This window comes from Salmo salar, chromosome ssa11 (genome assembly GCF_905237065.1).
Source record: "Salmo salar chromosome ssa11, Ssal_v3.1, whole genome shotgun sequence".
In the NCBI taxonomy this organism is placed as follows: Eukaryota; Metazoa; Chordata; class Actinopteri; order Salmoniformes; family Salmonidae; genus Salmo; species Salmo salar.
The window spans coordinates 86772414-86788188 of NC_059452.1; the positions used below are offsets into that span (position 1 = coordinate 86772414).

A 15775-nucleotide genomic window follows, 5' to 3' on the forward strand; every position below is an offset into this window, starting at 1 on the left:
GAGAGACAGAATAACAACAACAAAAAATCATCCAGAAATACGCATGTCAAAAATGTTATAAAATGATCTGCATTTTAATGAGGGAAATAAGTATTTGACCACCCTCTCAATCAGAAAGATTTCTGGCTCCCAGGTGTCTTTTTATACAGGTAACGAGCTGAGATTAGGAGCACACTCTTAAACGGAGTGCTCCTAATCTCAGTTTGTTACCTGTATAAAAGACACCTGTCCACAGAAGCAATCAATCAATCAGATTCTAAACTCTCCACCATGGCCAAGACCAAAGAGCTCTCCAAGGATGTCAGGGACAAGATTGTAGACATACACAAGGCTGGAATGGGCTACAAGACCATTGCCAAGCAGCTTGGTGAGAAGGTGACAACAGTTGGTGCGATTATTCGGAAATGGAAGAAACACAAAAGAACTGTCAATCTCCCTCGGCCTGGGGCTCCATGCAAGATCTCACCTCGTGGAGTTGCAATGATCATGAGAACGGTGAGGAATCAGCCCAGAACTACACGGGAGGATCTTGTCAATGATCTCAAGGCAGCTGGGACCATAGTCACCAAGAAAACAATTGGTAACACACTACGCCATGAAGAACTGAAATCCTGCAACGCCTGCAAGGTCCCCCTGCTCAAGAAAGCACATATACATGCACGTCTGAAGTTTGCCAATGAACATCTGAATGACTCAGAGAACAACTGGTGAAAGTGTTGTGGTCAGATGAGACCAAAATGGAGCTCTTTGGCATCAACTCAACTCGCCGTGTTTGGAGGAGGAGGAATGATGCCTATGACTCCAAGAACACCATCCTCACCGTCAAACATGGAGGTGGGAAAATTATGCTTTGGGGGTGTTTTTCTGCTAAGGGGACAGGACAACTTCACCGCATCAAAGGGACAATGGACGGGGCCATGTACCGTCAAATCTTGGGTGAGAACCTCCTTCCCTCAGCCAGGGCATTGAAAATGGGTCGTGGATGGGTATTCCAGCATGACAATGACCCAAAACACACGGCCAAGGCAATAAAGGAGTGGCTCAAGAAGAAGCACATTAAGGTCCTGGAGTGGCCTAGACCTTAATCCCATAGAAAATCTGTGGAGGGAGCTGAAGGTTCGAGTTGCCAAACGTCAGCCTCGAAACCTTCATGACTTGGGTAAGATCTGCAAAGAGGAGTGGGACAAAATCCCTCCTGAGATGTGTGCAATCCTGGTGGCCAACTACAAGAAACGTCTGACCTCTGTTATTGCCAACAAGGGTTTTGCCACCAAGTACTAAGTCATGTTTTGCAGAGGGGTCAAATACTTATTTCCCTCATTAAAATGCAAATCATTTTATAACATTTTTGACATGCGTTTTTCTGGATATTTTTGTTGTTATTCTGTCTCTCACTGTTGAAATATTCCTACCATTAAAATTATAGACTGATCATTTCTTTGTAAGTGGGCAAACGTACAAAATCAGCAGGGGATCAAATACTTTTTTCCCTCACTGTATAGTCTACTGGCTACTTTTACCCTGAATTTAAACAAGTTTCTGCTTATAATTTTGGACATTTGGTAGGCCATTTGTCAACTATAGTTAGATACAGTTCATTCGGAAAGTATTCGTACCCCTTGACTTTTTCCACATTTTGCTAAATTATAACTTATTCTAAAATGGATAAAGTAATTTTACCCCCTCATCAATCTACACACACTATCCCATAATGACAAAGCAAAAACAGGTTTTTGTAAATGTTTGCTAATTTTTTAAAAACCAAAAACTTAAATCAAATTTCATAGGCATTTGTATTCAAACCCTTTACTCAGTACTTTGTTGAAACCCCTTTGGCAGCGATTACATCCTCGAGTCTTCTTGGTTATGACGCTACAAACTCAACACACCTGTATTGGGGAGTTTCTCCCATTTCTTTTCTGCAGATCCTCTCAAGGTCTGTCAGGTTGGATGGGGAGCATCGCTGCACAGCTATTTTCAGGTCTCCAGAGATGTTCAATCGGGGTCAAGTCCGGGCTCTGGCTGGGCCAATCAAGGACATTGAGACTTGTCCCGAAACGCAGGAGTGGCTATCTTGGCTGTGTGCTTAGGGTCGTTGTCCTGTTGGAAGGTGAACAATGACCCAAGCCCAGCTCAGTTAATCCCTACCATTGTGTCGCTGAGTCATCGTAAGGATTTAGCAAATGTACATTATACAAGGGGCATTGGTAGACACAATATAAGTAACCTGATGTGTGTCGCTCTAACTGCCCTGAATGCCACTGCTGACCCTACAGCTATTGTATGCAGCTATCATGTGCCTATGAACCAGATTTATGCTGTTAGCACTGAGGCGGTGTGCCCGAGTAGGAAGTCCACTGTGTGCAGCTCACCCTGCACTAACAAAGAACATGAGAATATCTACTTCTGCTAAGCTTCCCAGGAAAGCAATGAAAACAAGCAAGCATCCCAGAAAAGTGCTCAAAATAGCCCACGTTAACATATGTAGCTTATTAAGAAACTAGGTTTATGAAAATGAATAACTTGCTGGTAACAGATTGTCAGAATATGAATATCTCTAAAACTCACTTACAGAGTACCTTTTGATTCAGTGGTAGCAATACAAGGTTATAACATTTACAGAAAAGACAGAAATACCAGTGGTGGAGGTGTTGCTGTTTTTATATTCAGAACCATAATCCTGTAAAGATTAGAGGATCTCATGTTAAATACTGTTGAAGTAATATGGCTACAGGTTCATCTGCCTCACCTAAAGCCCAATCTTGTGGGAAGCTGCTATAGACCACCAGGTGTTAACAGTCAGTATCTGGATAACGTGTGAAATGATCCCGTGTGGCTCAGTTGGTAGAGCATGTTTGCAACGCCAGGGTTGTGGGTTCGATTCCCATGGGGACCAGTACGGAGAAAAAAAAGAAAAATGTATGCATTCAGTACTGTAAGTCGCTCTGGATAAGAGCGTCTGCTAAATGACTAAAATGTAAATGCTTGATAATGTATGTGATATCAACAGGGATGTATATTTACTGGGTGATATAAATATTGACTGGTTTTCATCAAGCTTCCCACTCAAGAAAAAGCTTCAAATTGTAACCAGTGCCTGCAACCTGGTTCAGGTTATCAGTCAACCTACCAGGGTAGTTACAAACTGAACAGGAATGAAATCATCAACATGTATTGATCACATTTTTACTGATGCTGCAGAAATTGCTTGAAAGTAGTATCCAGATCCATCGGAGGTAGTGATCACAATATAGTAGACATATCTAGGAAAACCAAAGTTCCAAAGGCCAGGCCTAACACATAAAATAAGTTTTGGAGTGATTCCTATGTTGTTGATGTAAAGAATATTTGTTGGTCGGTGGTGTGTAATGAGGAGCAAACAAACATTGCACTTGACACTTTAATGAAATTGCTTATCCCAGTTACTAATAAGCATGCACCCATTTAAGAAAATGACTGTAAAAACTGTTGAATCCTGTGGGTTGACGAGGATTTGAAAAATTGTATGGTTGAGAGGGATGAGGCAAAAGGAATGGCAAATAACTCTGGCTGCACAGCCAATTGGCAAACGTACTGCAAATTGAGGAATCATGTGACTAAACTGAATAAAAATAAGAAACTACACAAACAAAGATGAATGATAGTAAATAGCTTTGGAGCACCTTCAATGACATTATTGGAAAAAAGGTAAACTCAACCCATTTTTTTGAATCCGATGGCTCATTCATCACAAAACCGACTGATATTGCAAACTACTTTAATGATTTTTTAAAATTGGCAAGATTAGCAAACTTAGGCATGACATGCCAGCTACAAACACTGTCACTACACATCCAATTATTTCTGACCAAGTTATAAAAGACAATTGTCATTTTGAATTCCATAAAGTCAGTGTGGAAGAGGTTAGAAAATTGTCTATCAACAATGACAAGCCACCGGGGTCTAACAACTTGTATAGAAAATTACTGAGGATAATAGTGGACGTTATTGTCACTCTTATTTGCTATATCTTCAATTTAAACCTACTAGAAAGTGTGTTCCCTCAGGCCTGGAGGGAAAAGTCATTCCGCTACCTAAGAATAGTAAAGCCCCATTTACTGGCTCAAATAGCTGACCAATCAGCCTGTTACCAACCCTTAGAAATGTTTTGGAAAAAATGGTTTGCCCAGATACAATGCTATTTTACAGTAAACAAATTGACACAGACGTTCAGCACGCTTCTAGGGAAGGACATTCAACAAGCACAGCACTTACACAAATGACTGATTGGCTGAGAGAAATTGATGATAAAAAGATTGGGAGCTTTTTTGTTGGACTTCAGTGCGGCTTTTTACATTATCGATCATAGTCTGCTGCTGTAAAAACCTGTGTGATGGCTTTACACCTCCTGCTATATTGTAGGTAAAGCGTTAACTGTCTAACAGAACACAGAGGGTGTTCTTTAATGGAAGCCTCTCCAACATAATCCAGGTAGAATCAGGAATTCCCCAGGGCAGCTGTCTAGGCCCCTTACTTTTTTCAGTCTTTACTAATGATATTGAGTAAAGCCATTGTGTATGTATGCGGATGACTCAACACTATACACGTCATCTACTACATCAACTGAACTGACTGCAACACTTAACAAAGAGCTGCAGTACTTTTCAGAATGGGTGGCAAGGAATAAGTTAGTCCTAAATATTTCAAAAACTAAAAGCATTGTGTTTTGGACAAATCATTCACTAAACCCTAAACCTCAACTAAATATTGTAATAAATAATGTGGAAATTGAGCAAGTTGAGGTAACAAAACTGCTTGGTGTAACCCTTGATTTGTAAACTGTCATGGTCAAAATATGATACAACAGAAGCTAAGATGGGGAGAAGTCTGTCCATAATAAAGTGTTGATCTACCTTAACATCACTATCAACAAGACAGGTCCTACAGGCTCTAGTTTTGTCGCACCTGGGCTACTCTTCAGTTGTGTGGTCAGGTGCCACAGAGGGAAAATTGCAATTGGCTCAGAACAGGGAAACACGACTGGCCCTTGGATGTACACAGAGTGCAAACAGGTCCCTTCACAGTCCCCAAGTCCAGAACAGACTATGGGAGGCACACAGTGCTACATAGAGCCATGACTACATGGAACTCTATTCCACATCAGGAAACGGATGCAAGCAGTAGAATCAGATTTAAAAAACAGATAAAAATACACCTTATGGAACAGTGGGGACTGTGAAGCAATATCAACATAGATGGATTTTGTGTTGTAGATATGTGGAGAGGGGCCTGAGGGCACACACTTGGTGTGTTGTGAAATCTGTTATACAATAATTTTTTTAAACGTACAATATATTTGTAACTACCTTTGTCGGAACTTAGGAAGATCCCGATTTGGCAGCAGCTGATGGGGATCCATAGCAAATACAAACCTTCGCCCCAGTCTGAGATCCTGAGGTTTTCATCAAGGATCTCTCTGTACTTTGCTGTAGGTTTCCTCCAGATGTGATGCTTGGCATTCAGGCCAAAGAGTTCAATCTTGGTTTCATCAGACCAGAGAATCTTGTTTTTCATGGTCTAAGAGTCATTTAGGCACCTTTTGGCAAACTCCAAGCGGGCTGTCATGTACCTTTTACTGAGGAGTGGCTTCCGTCTGGCCACTCCACCAATAAAAGCCATACTTGCCTAGTTAAATAAATAAAAATAAAGAAAGACCTGATTGGTAGAGTGCTGCAGAGATTGTTGTCCTTCTGGAAGGTTCTCCCATTTCCACAGAGGAACTCTGGAGCTCTGTCAGAGTGACCATCGGGTTCTTGGTCACCTCCCTGACCAAGGCCCTTCTCCCCCTATTGCCCAGTTTAGCCGGGCGGCCGGCCAGTTCTAGGAAGAGTGTTGGTTACAAACTTTTTCCATTTAAGAATGATGGAGGCCACTGTGTTCTTGGCGACCTTCAATGCTGCAGACATGTTTTGGTACCCTTCCCCAGATCTGTGCCTCGACTCAATCCTGTCTCGTTGCTCTAAGGACAATTCCATCAACCTCATGGCTTGGTTTTTCCTCTGACATGCACTGTCAACTGTGGGACCTTTATATAGACAGGTGTGTGCCTTTCCAAAACATGTCCAATCAATTTAATTTATGACAGATGGACTTCTATCAAGTTGGAAACCGGATGCACCTGAGCTCAATTTCGAGTCTCATAGAAAAGGGAGTGAATACTTTATGTAAATAAGGGATTTTTGTTTTTTATTTTTAATAAATGTTCATACATTTCTTAACCTGTTTTTGCTTTTTCATTATGGGCCATTGTGTGTAGATTGATTAGGGAAATTATTTATTTAATCAATTTTAGAATGAGGCTGTAACGTAACAATGTGGATAAAATCAAGGGGTCTGAATACTTTCCGAATGCGCTGTACATGCAGCTTTTCTTCTGTCATAACTTCTGAATGAAAGTTTTAGAATGAATGTTTATGAATAGACTACAGTTTGTCTTGGGTGCATATTTTATGCAAGAAGACAGTATTACAACCACGTGTCAAAGATGACACATTACACGCACACTTGTATCATTTTACTGCAAGAAATGCGTAATTCCGCAGGAGTTAATATTATGCTACATATGAGAGGTTATAGGCCTACAGTCAGTGTACTGACTTCAGTTACTATTCCATTTAACCCATATGAACTTCAATTAGGAGTATTCGGTGTATTCATGGATACAGGGCTATTCGTGAGCGGGATTTAGAAGTTGCATGTGAACAGCTTATTCTGTATCAGACCTTATCTGGAATACTGTGTGCATGTAAACGTGGTGGATTCTATCCCCCATGCCACTTTTTTTTGTTAGTATTTGGTGCTTCTCAAAAATGTGAGAGGCTGGTGTTTTCTGCTGCTAGGTTGAGAGAATATTGTGATGCTGATGCTCACTCAGACACGTCTGGCCACGTCTAACACATTCCTACTCTATGCTTCATCAACATGTGCCCCATCTGTCGGTCTGCGTATCAATGAATCTGTTGGACCTCACCGACAAATGTCATGTGCCCTTGTTTTTCTGTCGTTGTGGTTGATAACACGTTGCTGATTGGTGTCCATGTGACTTCTTTCTGGTCCGTGATTCACTGATCCGGTTACACTCTCAGCATGACGGATATCCTGGGTCTGACTGTGACCTTTTAGGGGGACACCGAAGCGACATGAAGTGAACACCCGATCACATTAATTGTACACAATGTAGGGCTAGCCTACAGCAATCAGCCTTATCAGAGTCCGTGTGATATCCTTGAAGTAAATAATGAGCAGGTATAACGACTTGCTGTCTCGGTTTTATTAAAAACAGTTTTATGTCTTTTGTTTCTAACAGTTGTTTTCTCTTTCTATTTCAGTAAAGAAAGCCAAACTCCAAGGATCTCCAGGTAAGTCCTTAAACTACCTCTTTATTTAGGAGTTATGTCCTCGAATGCTGACCCAAACTAGGACTGTGTGTTAACCTTAAAAAGCCTTCATAGCAGCAAGTCACTTGCACATATTTCTCTTGTAGGTCAATCAGTCAGGGCAGGGGTTGGTTGATTTTGTATTAGCGTAATCCCATGGGGGTTTCTGTCCCTGCTTCCTGCCTAGCTCTAGCCCATGTGCTGCAGGTGAGCTGCTCAGCAGTAGTCATGCATGGGTAAAATCACTGGGGAAGCTAACAGCATATTACAACCTATGTGTTTTGATAATTGCATTGTTTGCTCTATAACCTGTTAGTTCATATGCCTTGACACTGGTATATAAGCCTAAGGCTGAGACAATAAGAAGTGGCAGAATAAATTCAACCACACCTTTCTTTCATCACAAAGCCGGAGAGCAACAAATGTCTGAAGTCCACAAAGCATATTGCATGTAACAAACAGTTACATAACCTACAGCATGGGCATGCAAGTTCATGTTTCTGACATTTTCAGGACCACTAAACAACTATTGATTTAGAACCACAGAGATTTACTGCAAGTCTCAAACAAACAGGAGCTGCCCCCACTATTCCAGCACCATTTCAACTTCATCAAATCACCTCTGCTTAATCTAATACAGTGACAACTAAAAGATACCAAAAACAATTTAGTCCTAAATATGATTTGGCTGTCCATGGTTAATATTTTCTCTCTCTCTCTCTCTCTGTGTGTGTGTGTGTGTGTGTGTGTGTGTGTGTGTGTGTGTAATCACATTTGGAAAAGAGGCCTAGGTCTCAATGTCTTCCCTGTCAAAATAAAAGTTAAATAAAAAAATAAAATGTAAATGCTAGTTAACTAGCTAGCCACCGGAGGACAACACAGGGAGATGCAATTTTTTTCTTCTTCTGTCAATGACATTTTGCACTTGATGATGTGATTGGTGTGATGCTTCTCTTGACACTTTTTTTTAGGGTGCACCTGAACCATTCATATATGAGCTCACTCAGTTTAGCTCAATGCTGATTTGAATATTATTTTAATACTTTTTTATCAGGGTAGGTCAAATGCCCGCTGGCTTCCCTTGCATTCAATGCTACGGGCGGCAAAAATGTCAAACTTTTTGACCAGACCGCATCAGATAGATCTGTCGATAGATAGATGGGCTACACACAGAGACAAAGGGGTGCTGTTTCGTTTGCTCGGATCCTTTCTCCAGTGAGGAGAAATTGCAAATTGAAATACAATTTGTAAACAGAGAGACAATACATTTTTTTCTTGGCCAATATTTTGTTGTAGCCTAGTTTCCCTTGGCATCCCTGAATACACGCCACTACTGCTCAGATCAGTGCTGGCAAAATCCAAATCCCCACGCCCTCCACTTAGGTAAATACCTATACTGTTTGCTCTCACTCCTATTGCATAAGCCCCATGACTGTGTTATTGTGATAGACATTGTGATACAAAATAAAACAGAGTAAATGTCTATTATATATTCCATGTACACTGCTATTGTTTGGGTGTTAATTCATTCGGGACTAATAAACCTATTAGTTGATTGAGTAAATGCATTCCTCACTTACAGAGTAACTCTTTGATTGACTTTACATTCATAATTTTGGATTGGTAAATTCTAATTTAAATTTGCACACATGCTTTTGTGTTCCACCTTTACATCCATGCTTTTACTTGACTCAATTAGTTAATACGAGAACGCTAGTTGTTTAGAATTAGCTCATTGTCTCTAGTCTCTTAATAGTTGCATGACAGTGCAAGATAGACACATGTACAATAGCCTTACCCTGGTGATGCAACGGTTAGTGACCTGGCAAGAGCCATCAGAGACGCACAGGCCGTATTGCATTTGGATACACAAGATTACGGAGTCCGATTTGATGAATTTTGATTATTATTCAACAATTTTAACCCAACTACAGCTAAATATTTTGACTTTGGATAGATTAATTTGCAGTGGAAAAACTGACTGGTCGGGCTTGACATGAATTGGCCCAGAATACAAATATACGCATACATTTGATTGTTAGTGCTACTTGCAAATACTTACCTACCACTTACATTATACACTTTTCTTAAAACACAACTACCCAGGTGTGTCCTGTGACAGAGGAATATGTCTTCTATGCCATACAACATTAATGAGAGGTCCAAATTGTAAATGTCAGCCTTCCAACCATCCGTGTTTTTCTGACTAATTTATTGGAAAACTGATGATGTGTCAATAATGAATGAAGACACTTGACTAAGGCATGTGTGATGAGTTGGAGCGACAGACCGAGGGGTTCCGTCGTTCGTATGACTCAGTAACCTGGACAGATCTTCTGTCTACTTTCAGAGTGTGGGTACCGATCAAAGTCTGCTATCATTTCATGATCAAAGTTGGACAGCTGCTGTTTGATGGTCGGTCCACACGACAATCCAAGCGTGCTCTCTGTGTGTGTGCATGTGTGCGTGTGTGTTATGACAGAGGCTGGTCGTTTCTTTCTGGTAAGATGCTATCAGTCCTTTGTGCAAGGTGGAAGAGCCCTTTCAGAGAGAGACCACAATCACTAAGTGGCTCTGATCTAATCCAGGCCTCCTCCTCCTCTTTGAACTTGTATTCATGAAAAGCAGCAAGTGTTGGTCCAAGACGAGGCATGGGGCATCTAATTAGTAAGGGGGAGATGGGGAGTGTCTCCAGATCATGGTCGTAATGTCTGTATTGCTGACTGGCCTCCTGATACTCTAATTAGACCTGTTTCTTCTCAACCCAGAGCTCTAGGCCTGGCTGTTTACCTGATGTCCCCGCTGGAGACCTATACTGAGTGTACAAAACATTAAGAACACCTTCCTAATATTGCATGTCTCACCCTTGTGCCCTTGAGGCATGGACTCTTCAAGGTGTCAAAAGCATTGCACAGGGACACTGGCCCATGTTTACTCCAATGCTTCCCACAGTTGTGTCAAGTTGGCTGGATGTCCTTTGGGTGGTGGACCATTCTTGATACACACAACCCTGCAGCGTTACAGTTCTTGACACACTCAAACTGGTGCTCCTGGCACCTACTACCACGTTCAAAGATACTTAAATATTTTGTCTTGCCCATTCACCCTCTGAACGGCACACATACACAATCAATTTCACAATTGTCACAAGGCTTAAAAATCATTCATTGACCTGTCTCGTCCCCTTCGTCTACACTAATTGAAAGTGTAGATGAGTGACATAAATAAGGGATCATAGCTTTCACCTGGATTCACCTGGTCAGTCTGTCATGGAAAGAGCAGGTGTTCCTAATGTTTTGTAGACACGAAAGTGCTGTTTGAATGAATGCTTACGAGCCTGCTGGTGCCTGCCATCGCTCAGACTGCTCTATCAAATCATAGACTTAATTATAACACACAGAAATACGAGCCTTTGGTCATTAAAATGGTCGAATCCGGAAACTATCATTTCGAAAACAAAACATTTATTCTTTCAGTGAAATACGGAACCGTTCCGTATTTGATCTAATGGATGGCATCCCTAAGTCTAAATATTGCTGTTACATTGTACAACCTTCAATGTTATGTCATAATTAATTACGGCCTTTGTTAGGAATAAATGGACTTCACACAGTTCGCAATGAGCCAGGCGGCCCAAACTGCTACATATACCCTGACTGATTGCACGGAACGCAAGAGAAGTGACACAATTTCCCCAGTTATAAGAAATTCATGTTAGCAGGCAATATTAACTAAATATGCAGGTTTAAAAATATATACCTGTGTATTGATTTTAAAGAAAGGCATTGATGTTTATGGTTAGGTACATTGGTGTAACGACAGTGCTTTTTTCGCAAATGTGCTTGTTAAAACATCACCCGTTTGTCGAAGTAGGCTGTGATTCAATGAGAAATTAACAGGCACCGCATCGATTATATGCAATGCAGGACACGCTAGATAAACTAGTAATATCATCAACCATGTGTAGTTAACCAGTGATTATGTTAAGATTGATTGTTGTTATGAGAAGTTTAATGCTAGCTAGCAACTTACCTTGGCTTCTTGCTCCCCTCGCGTAACAGGAAGTCAGCCTGCCATGTAGGCTCCTTGTGGAGTGCAATGTAAGGCAGGTGGTTAGAGCGTTGGACTAGTAACCGGAAGGTTGCAAAAACGAATCCCCGAGCTGACAAGGTAAAAATCTGTCGTTCTGCCCCTGAACAAGGCAGTTAACCCACCGTTCCTAGGCCGTCATTGAAAATAAGAATGTGTTCTTACCTGACTTGCCTAGTTAAATAAAGGTGTATAAAAAAATCGGCAAATCGGTGTCTAAAAATACCGATTACCGATTTGTTAACTTGAAATCGGCCCTAATTAATCGGCCATTCTGATTAATTGGTCGACCTCTAATTGCCATACCAGGCAGTGATGCAACCAGTCAGGATGCTCTCGATATTGCAGCTGTAGAACCTTTTGAGGATCTCAGGACCCATGCCAAATCTTTTTAGTTTCCTGAGGGGAATAGGCTTTGTCGTGCCCTCTTCACGACTGTCTTGGTGTGTTTGGACCATTCTAGTTTGTTGGTGATGTGGACACCAAGGAACTTGAAGCTCTCAACCAGCTCCACTACAGCCTCGTCGATGAGAATGGGGGCGTGCTTGGTCCTCCTTTTCCTGTTGTCCACAATCATCTCCTTAGTCTTGGTTACGTTGAGGGACAGGTTGTTACTCTGGCACCACCCGGCCAGGTTTGACCTCCTCCCTATAGGCTGTCTCGTTGTTGTCGGTGATCAGGCCTACCACTGTTGTGTCATCAGCAAACTTAATGATGGTGTTGGAGTCTGGCCATGCAGTTGTAGGTGAACAGGGAGTACAGCAGGGGACTGAGCACGCACCCCTGGGGGGCTCCAGTGTTGAGGATCAGTGTGGCAGATGTGTTGCTACTTACCCTCACCACCTGGGGGCGGCCCGTCAGGAAGTCCAGGATCCTTAGCTTAGTGATAAGTTTTGAGGGTACAATGGTGTTGAACGCTGAGCTGTAGTCAATGAATAGCGTTCTCACATAATTGTTCCTTTTGTCCAGGTGGGAAAGGGCAGTGTGGAGTGCAATAGAGATTGCATCATTTGTGGATCTGTTTGGGTGGTATGCAAATTGGAGTGGGTCTAGGGTTTCTGGGATAATGGTGTTGATGTGAGCCATTAACAGCCTTTCAAAGCACTTCATGGCTATGGACGTGAGTGCTACGGGTCTGTAGTCATTTAGGTAGGTTGCCTTTGTATTCTTGGGCACAGGGACTATGGTGGTCTGCTTGAAACATGTCAGTATTACAGACTCAATCAGGGACATGTTGAAAATGTCAGTGAAGGCACCTGCCGTTGGTCAGCACATGCCCAGAGCGCACGTCCTGGTAATCTGTCTGGCCCCGCAGCCTTGTGTATGTTGACCTGTTTAAAGGTCTTACTCACGTCGGCTATGGAGAGCGTGATCACACAGTCGTCCCGAACAGCTGATGCTCTCATGCATGCCTCAGTGTTGCTTGCCTCGAAGCGAGCATAGAAGTGATTTAGCTCATCTGGTAGGCTCGTGTCACTGGGCACCTTGCGGCTGTGCTTCCCTTTGTAGTCTGTAATAGTTTGCAAGCCCTGCCACATAAGACGAGCGTCGGAGCCGGTGTCGTATGATTCAATCTTAGCCCTGTATTGACGCTTTGCCTGTTTTATGATTCGTCGCAGGGCATAGCAGGATTTCTTGTAAGCTTCCGGGTTAGAGTCCCGCACCTTGAAAGCGGCAGCTCTACCCTTTAGCTCAGTGCGAATGTTGCCTGTAATCCATGGCTTCTGGTTGGGGTATGTACGTACAGTCACTGTGGGGATGACGTCCTCGATGCACTTAATGATAAAGCCAGTGACTGATGTGGTGTACTCCTCAATGCCATCGGAAGAATCCCGGAACACGTTCCAGTCTGTCATAGCAATACAGTCCTGTAGTTTAGCACCTGCTTCATCTGACGACTTTTTTTATAGACTTAGTCACTGGTCTTTCCTGCTTTAATTTTTGCTTGTAAGCAGGAATCAGGAGGATAGAGTTGTGGTCGGATTTACCAAATGGAGGGCGAGGGAGAGCTTTGTACACGTCTGTGTGTTGAGTACAGGTGATCTGGATTTTTTTTCCCTCTGGTTGCACATTTAACATGTTGATAGAAATTTGGTAGAACTGATTTAAGTTTCCCTGCATTAGTCTCCTCCCACTAGGAGCGGCGCCTCTGGGTGAGTGGTTTCCTGTTTGCTTATTTCCTTATACAGCTGACTGAGTGCGGTCTTAGTGCCAGCATCTGTCTGTGGTGGTTAATAAACAGCCACGAAAAGTATAGCTGAAAACTCTCTAGGCAAGTAGTGTGGCCTGCAATTTATCACAATATACTCTACTTCAGGCGAGCAAAATCTAGAGACTTCCTCAGATTTTGTGCATCAGCTTTTTTTTTTTTACAAATATGCACAGACCGCCCCCCACCTCATCTTACCGTAGTGTGCTGTTCTATCTTGCCGGTGCAGCGTATATCCCGCTAGCTGAATTTCCATGTCGTCATTCAGCCACGATTCCGTGAAACATAGGATATTAGTTTTTGATGTCCCGTTGGTAGGATATTCGTGATCGTACCTCGTCTAATTTATTGTCCAATGATTGCACGTCGGCGAGTAATATTGACGGTAACGGCAGCTTTCCCACTCATCTTCTGCGGGTCCTCACGAGGCATCCCGCTCTGTGTCCCCTGTACCTGTGTTTCTTCCTTTTGCAAATAACGGGGAAGTTGCCCCTTTCGAGTGTTTGGAGAATGTCCTGTGCCTCCTGCTTGTTGAAGAAAAAAATCTATTCCGAGGTGAGTGATCGCTGTCCTGATATCCAGAAGCTCTTTTTTTGCCGTATGATATGGTTGCAGAAACATTATGTACAAAATAAGTTACAAATAACGCAAAAAAAACCACACAATATAGCACAATTGGTTGGGCGCCCGTAAAACTGCTGCCATTTCTTCCGGCGCCATTTTAAAGATGGTTGCCATTTGTTGTTCACCTATTGAAATTGAACTTCAGTTCGTGAAAATAAATAGCTAGTCAGCAACTTAACCCTGTTGCCCAAAGCTAACATTAAAAGCAGCCAGCTAGCTTCATCTGGCTAGTGAGGCTCGACTGCACCGGGTTATGTGTTGTGAAGCTAGCCACAATAAGGATTAGGCACAATAGTGGAATTTGCGGTTTGTCTTCAAAATAAAAGTCTGTCATTGACAGTAATACAAATGGTAGAATTATGCCGTACTTCTATTTTGAAGGCTAACTTGCAAGTCTGCTATTGTGGCTAATCCTTATTGGGGCTAGCTTCACATCGATCGGTCCGACCACCATTAATCAAATAAGAACTGTCGTATAAATTAGGGTTGTTTTTGATGATGACACCTAGCAGTTTAGTTAGCTAACTATAGCTACTGAAACAGATGTCGTGTTATTTGACACGTCAAATATTGGTATTTGACGTGTAACTTTTTTTTGACACGCAAAGACCCAAATGGTGTTCCATGGAAATCCTGGTTGAGAATGAAACGACTGAACAAATGAACAACGAAACAGCACAGCAAGTAAGTGAAAGAATGTTTTGAATATATTTTACTGGTAATGGGGACATGCGTAAATGCCAACAAAATAACTTTTTGGTGTGTGACCTTTATTTAACTAGGCAAGTCGGGTAAGAACACATTTGTTATTTAACCTCTTACATCTAGACGTTCCGCTAGCGGAACACCTGCTCCAATATCCAATGATGGGCGTGGCGCGAAATACAAACTCCTCTAAAATCCGAAAACTTCAATTTTTCAAACATATGACTATTTTACAGCATTTTAAAGACAAGACTCTCGTTAATCTAACCACACTGTCCGATTTCAAAAAGGCTTCACAGCGAAAGCAAAACATTACATTATGTCAGCAGAGTACCCAGCCAGAAATAATCAGACACCCATTTTTCAAGCTAGCATATAATGTCACAAAAAACAAAACCACAGCTAAATGCAGCACTAACCTTTGATGATCTTCATCAGATGACAACCCTAGGAGATTATGTTATACAATGCATGCATGTTTTGTTCAATCAAGTTCATAATTATATCAAAAACCAGCTTTTTTACATTAGCATGTGACGTTCAGAACTAGCATACCCCCCGCAAACATCCGGTGAATTTACTAAATTACTCACGATAAACGTTCACAAAAAACATAATTATTTTAAGAATTATAGATACAGAACTCCTCTATGCACTCGATGTCCGATTTTAAAATAACTTTTCGGTGAAAGCACATTTTGCAATATTCTCAGTAGATAGCCCAGCCATCACG

The 15775-nt window shown here is 41.9% G+C and overlaps 1 protein-coding gene across 4 annotated transcripts in view; it reads left to right on the top strand.

Moving 5' to 3' along the window:
• The window catches only part of LOC106563215 (protein unc-13 homolog B), a 125931-nt gene that overhangs the window by 12450 nt on the left and 97706 nt on the right, over nucleotides 1-15775 (top strand). For 3 of the 4 annotated variants that reach the window (XM_014128569.2, XM_045690006.1, XM_045690008.1), the window contains exon 2: nucleotides 7368-7397. In XM_014128569.2, coding sequence (XP_013984044.1) covers nucleotides 7368-7397 — 30 coding nt within the window. Of the gene's footprint in view, nucleotides 1-7096; nucleotides 7285-7367; nucleotides 7398-15775 lie in introns of those variants that run through there. The other variant, XM_045690007.1, reaches the window with a different exon arrangement.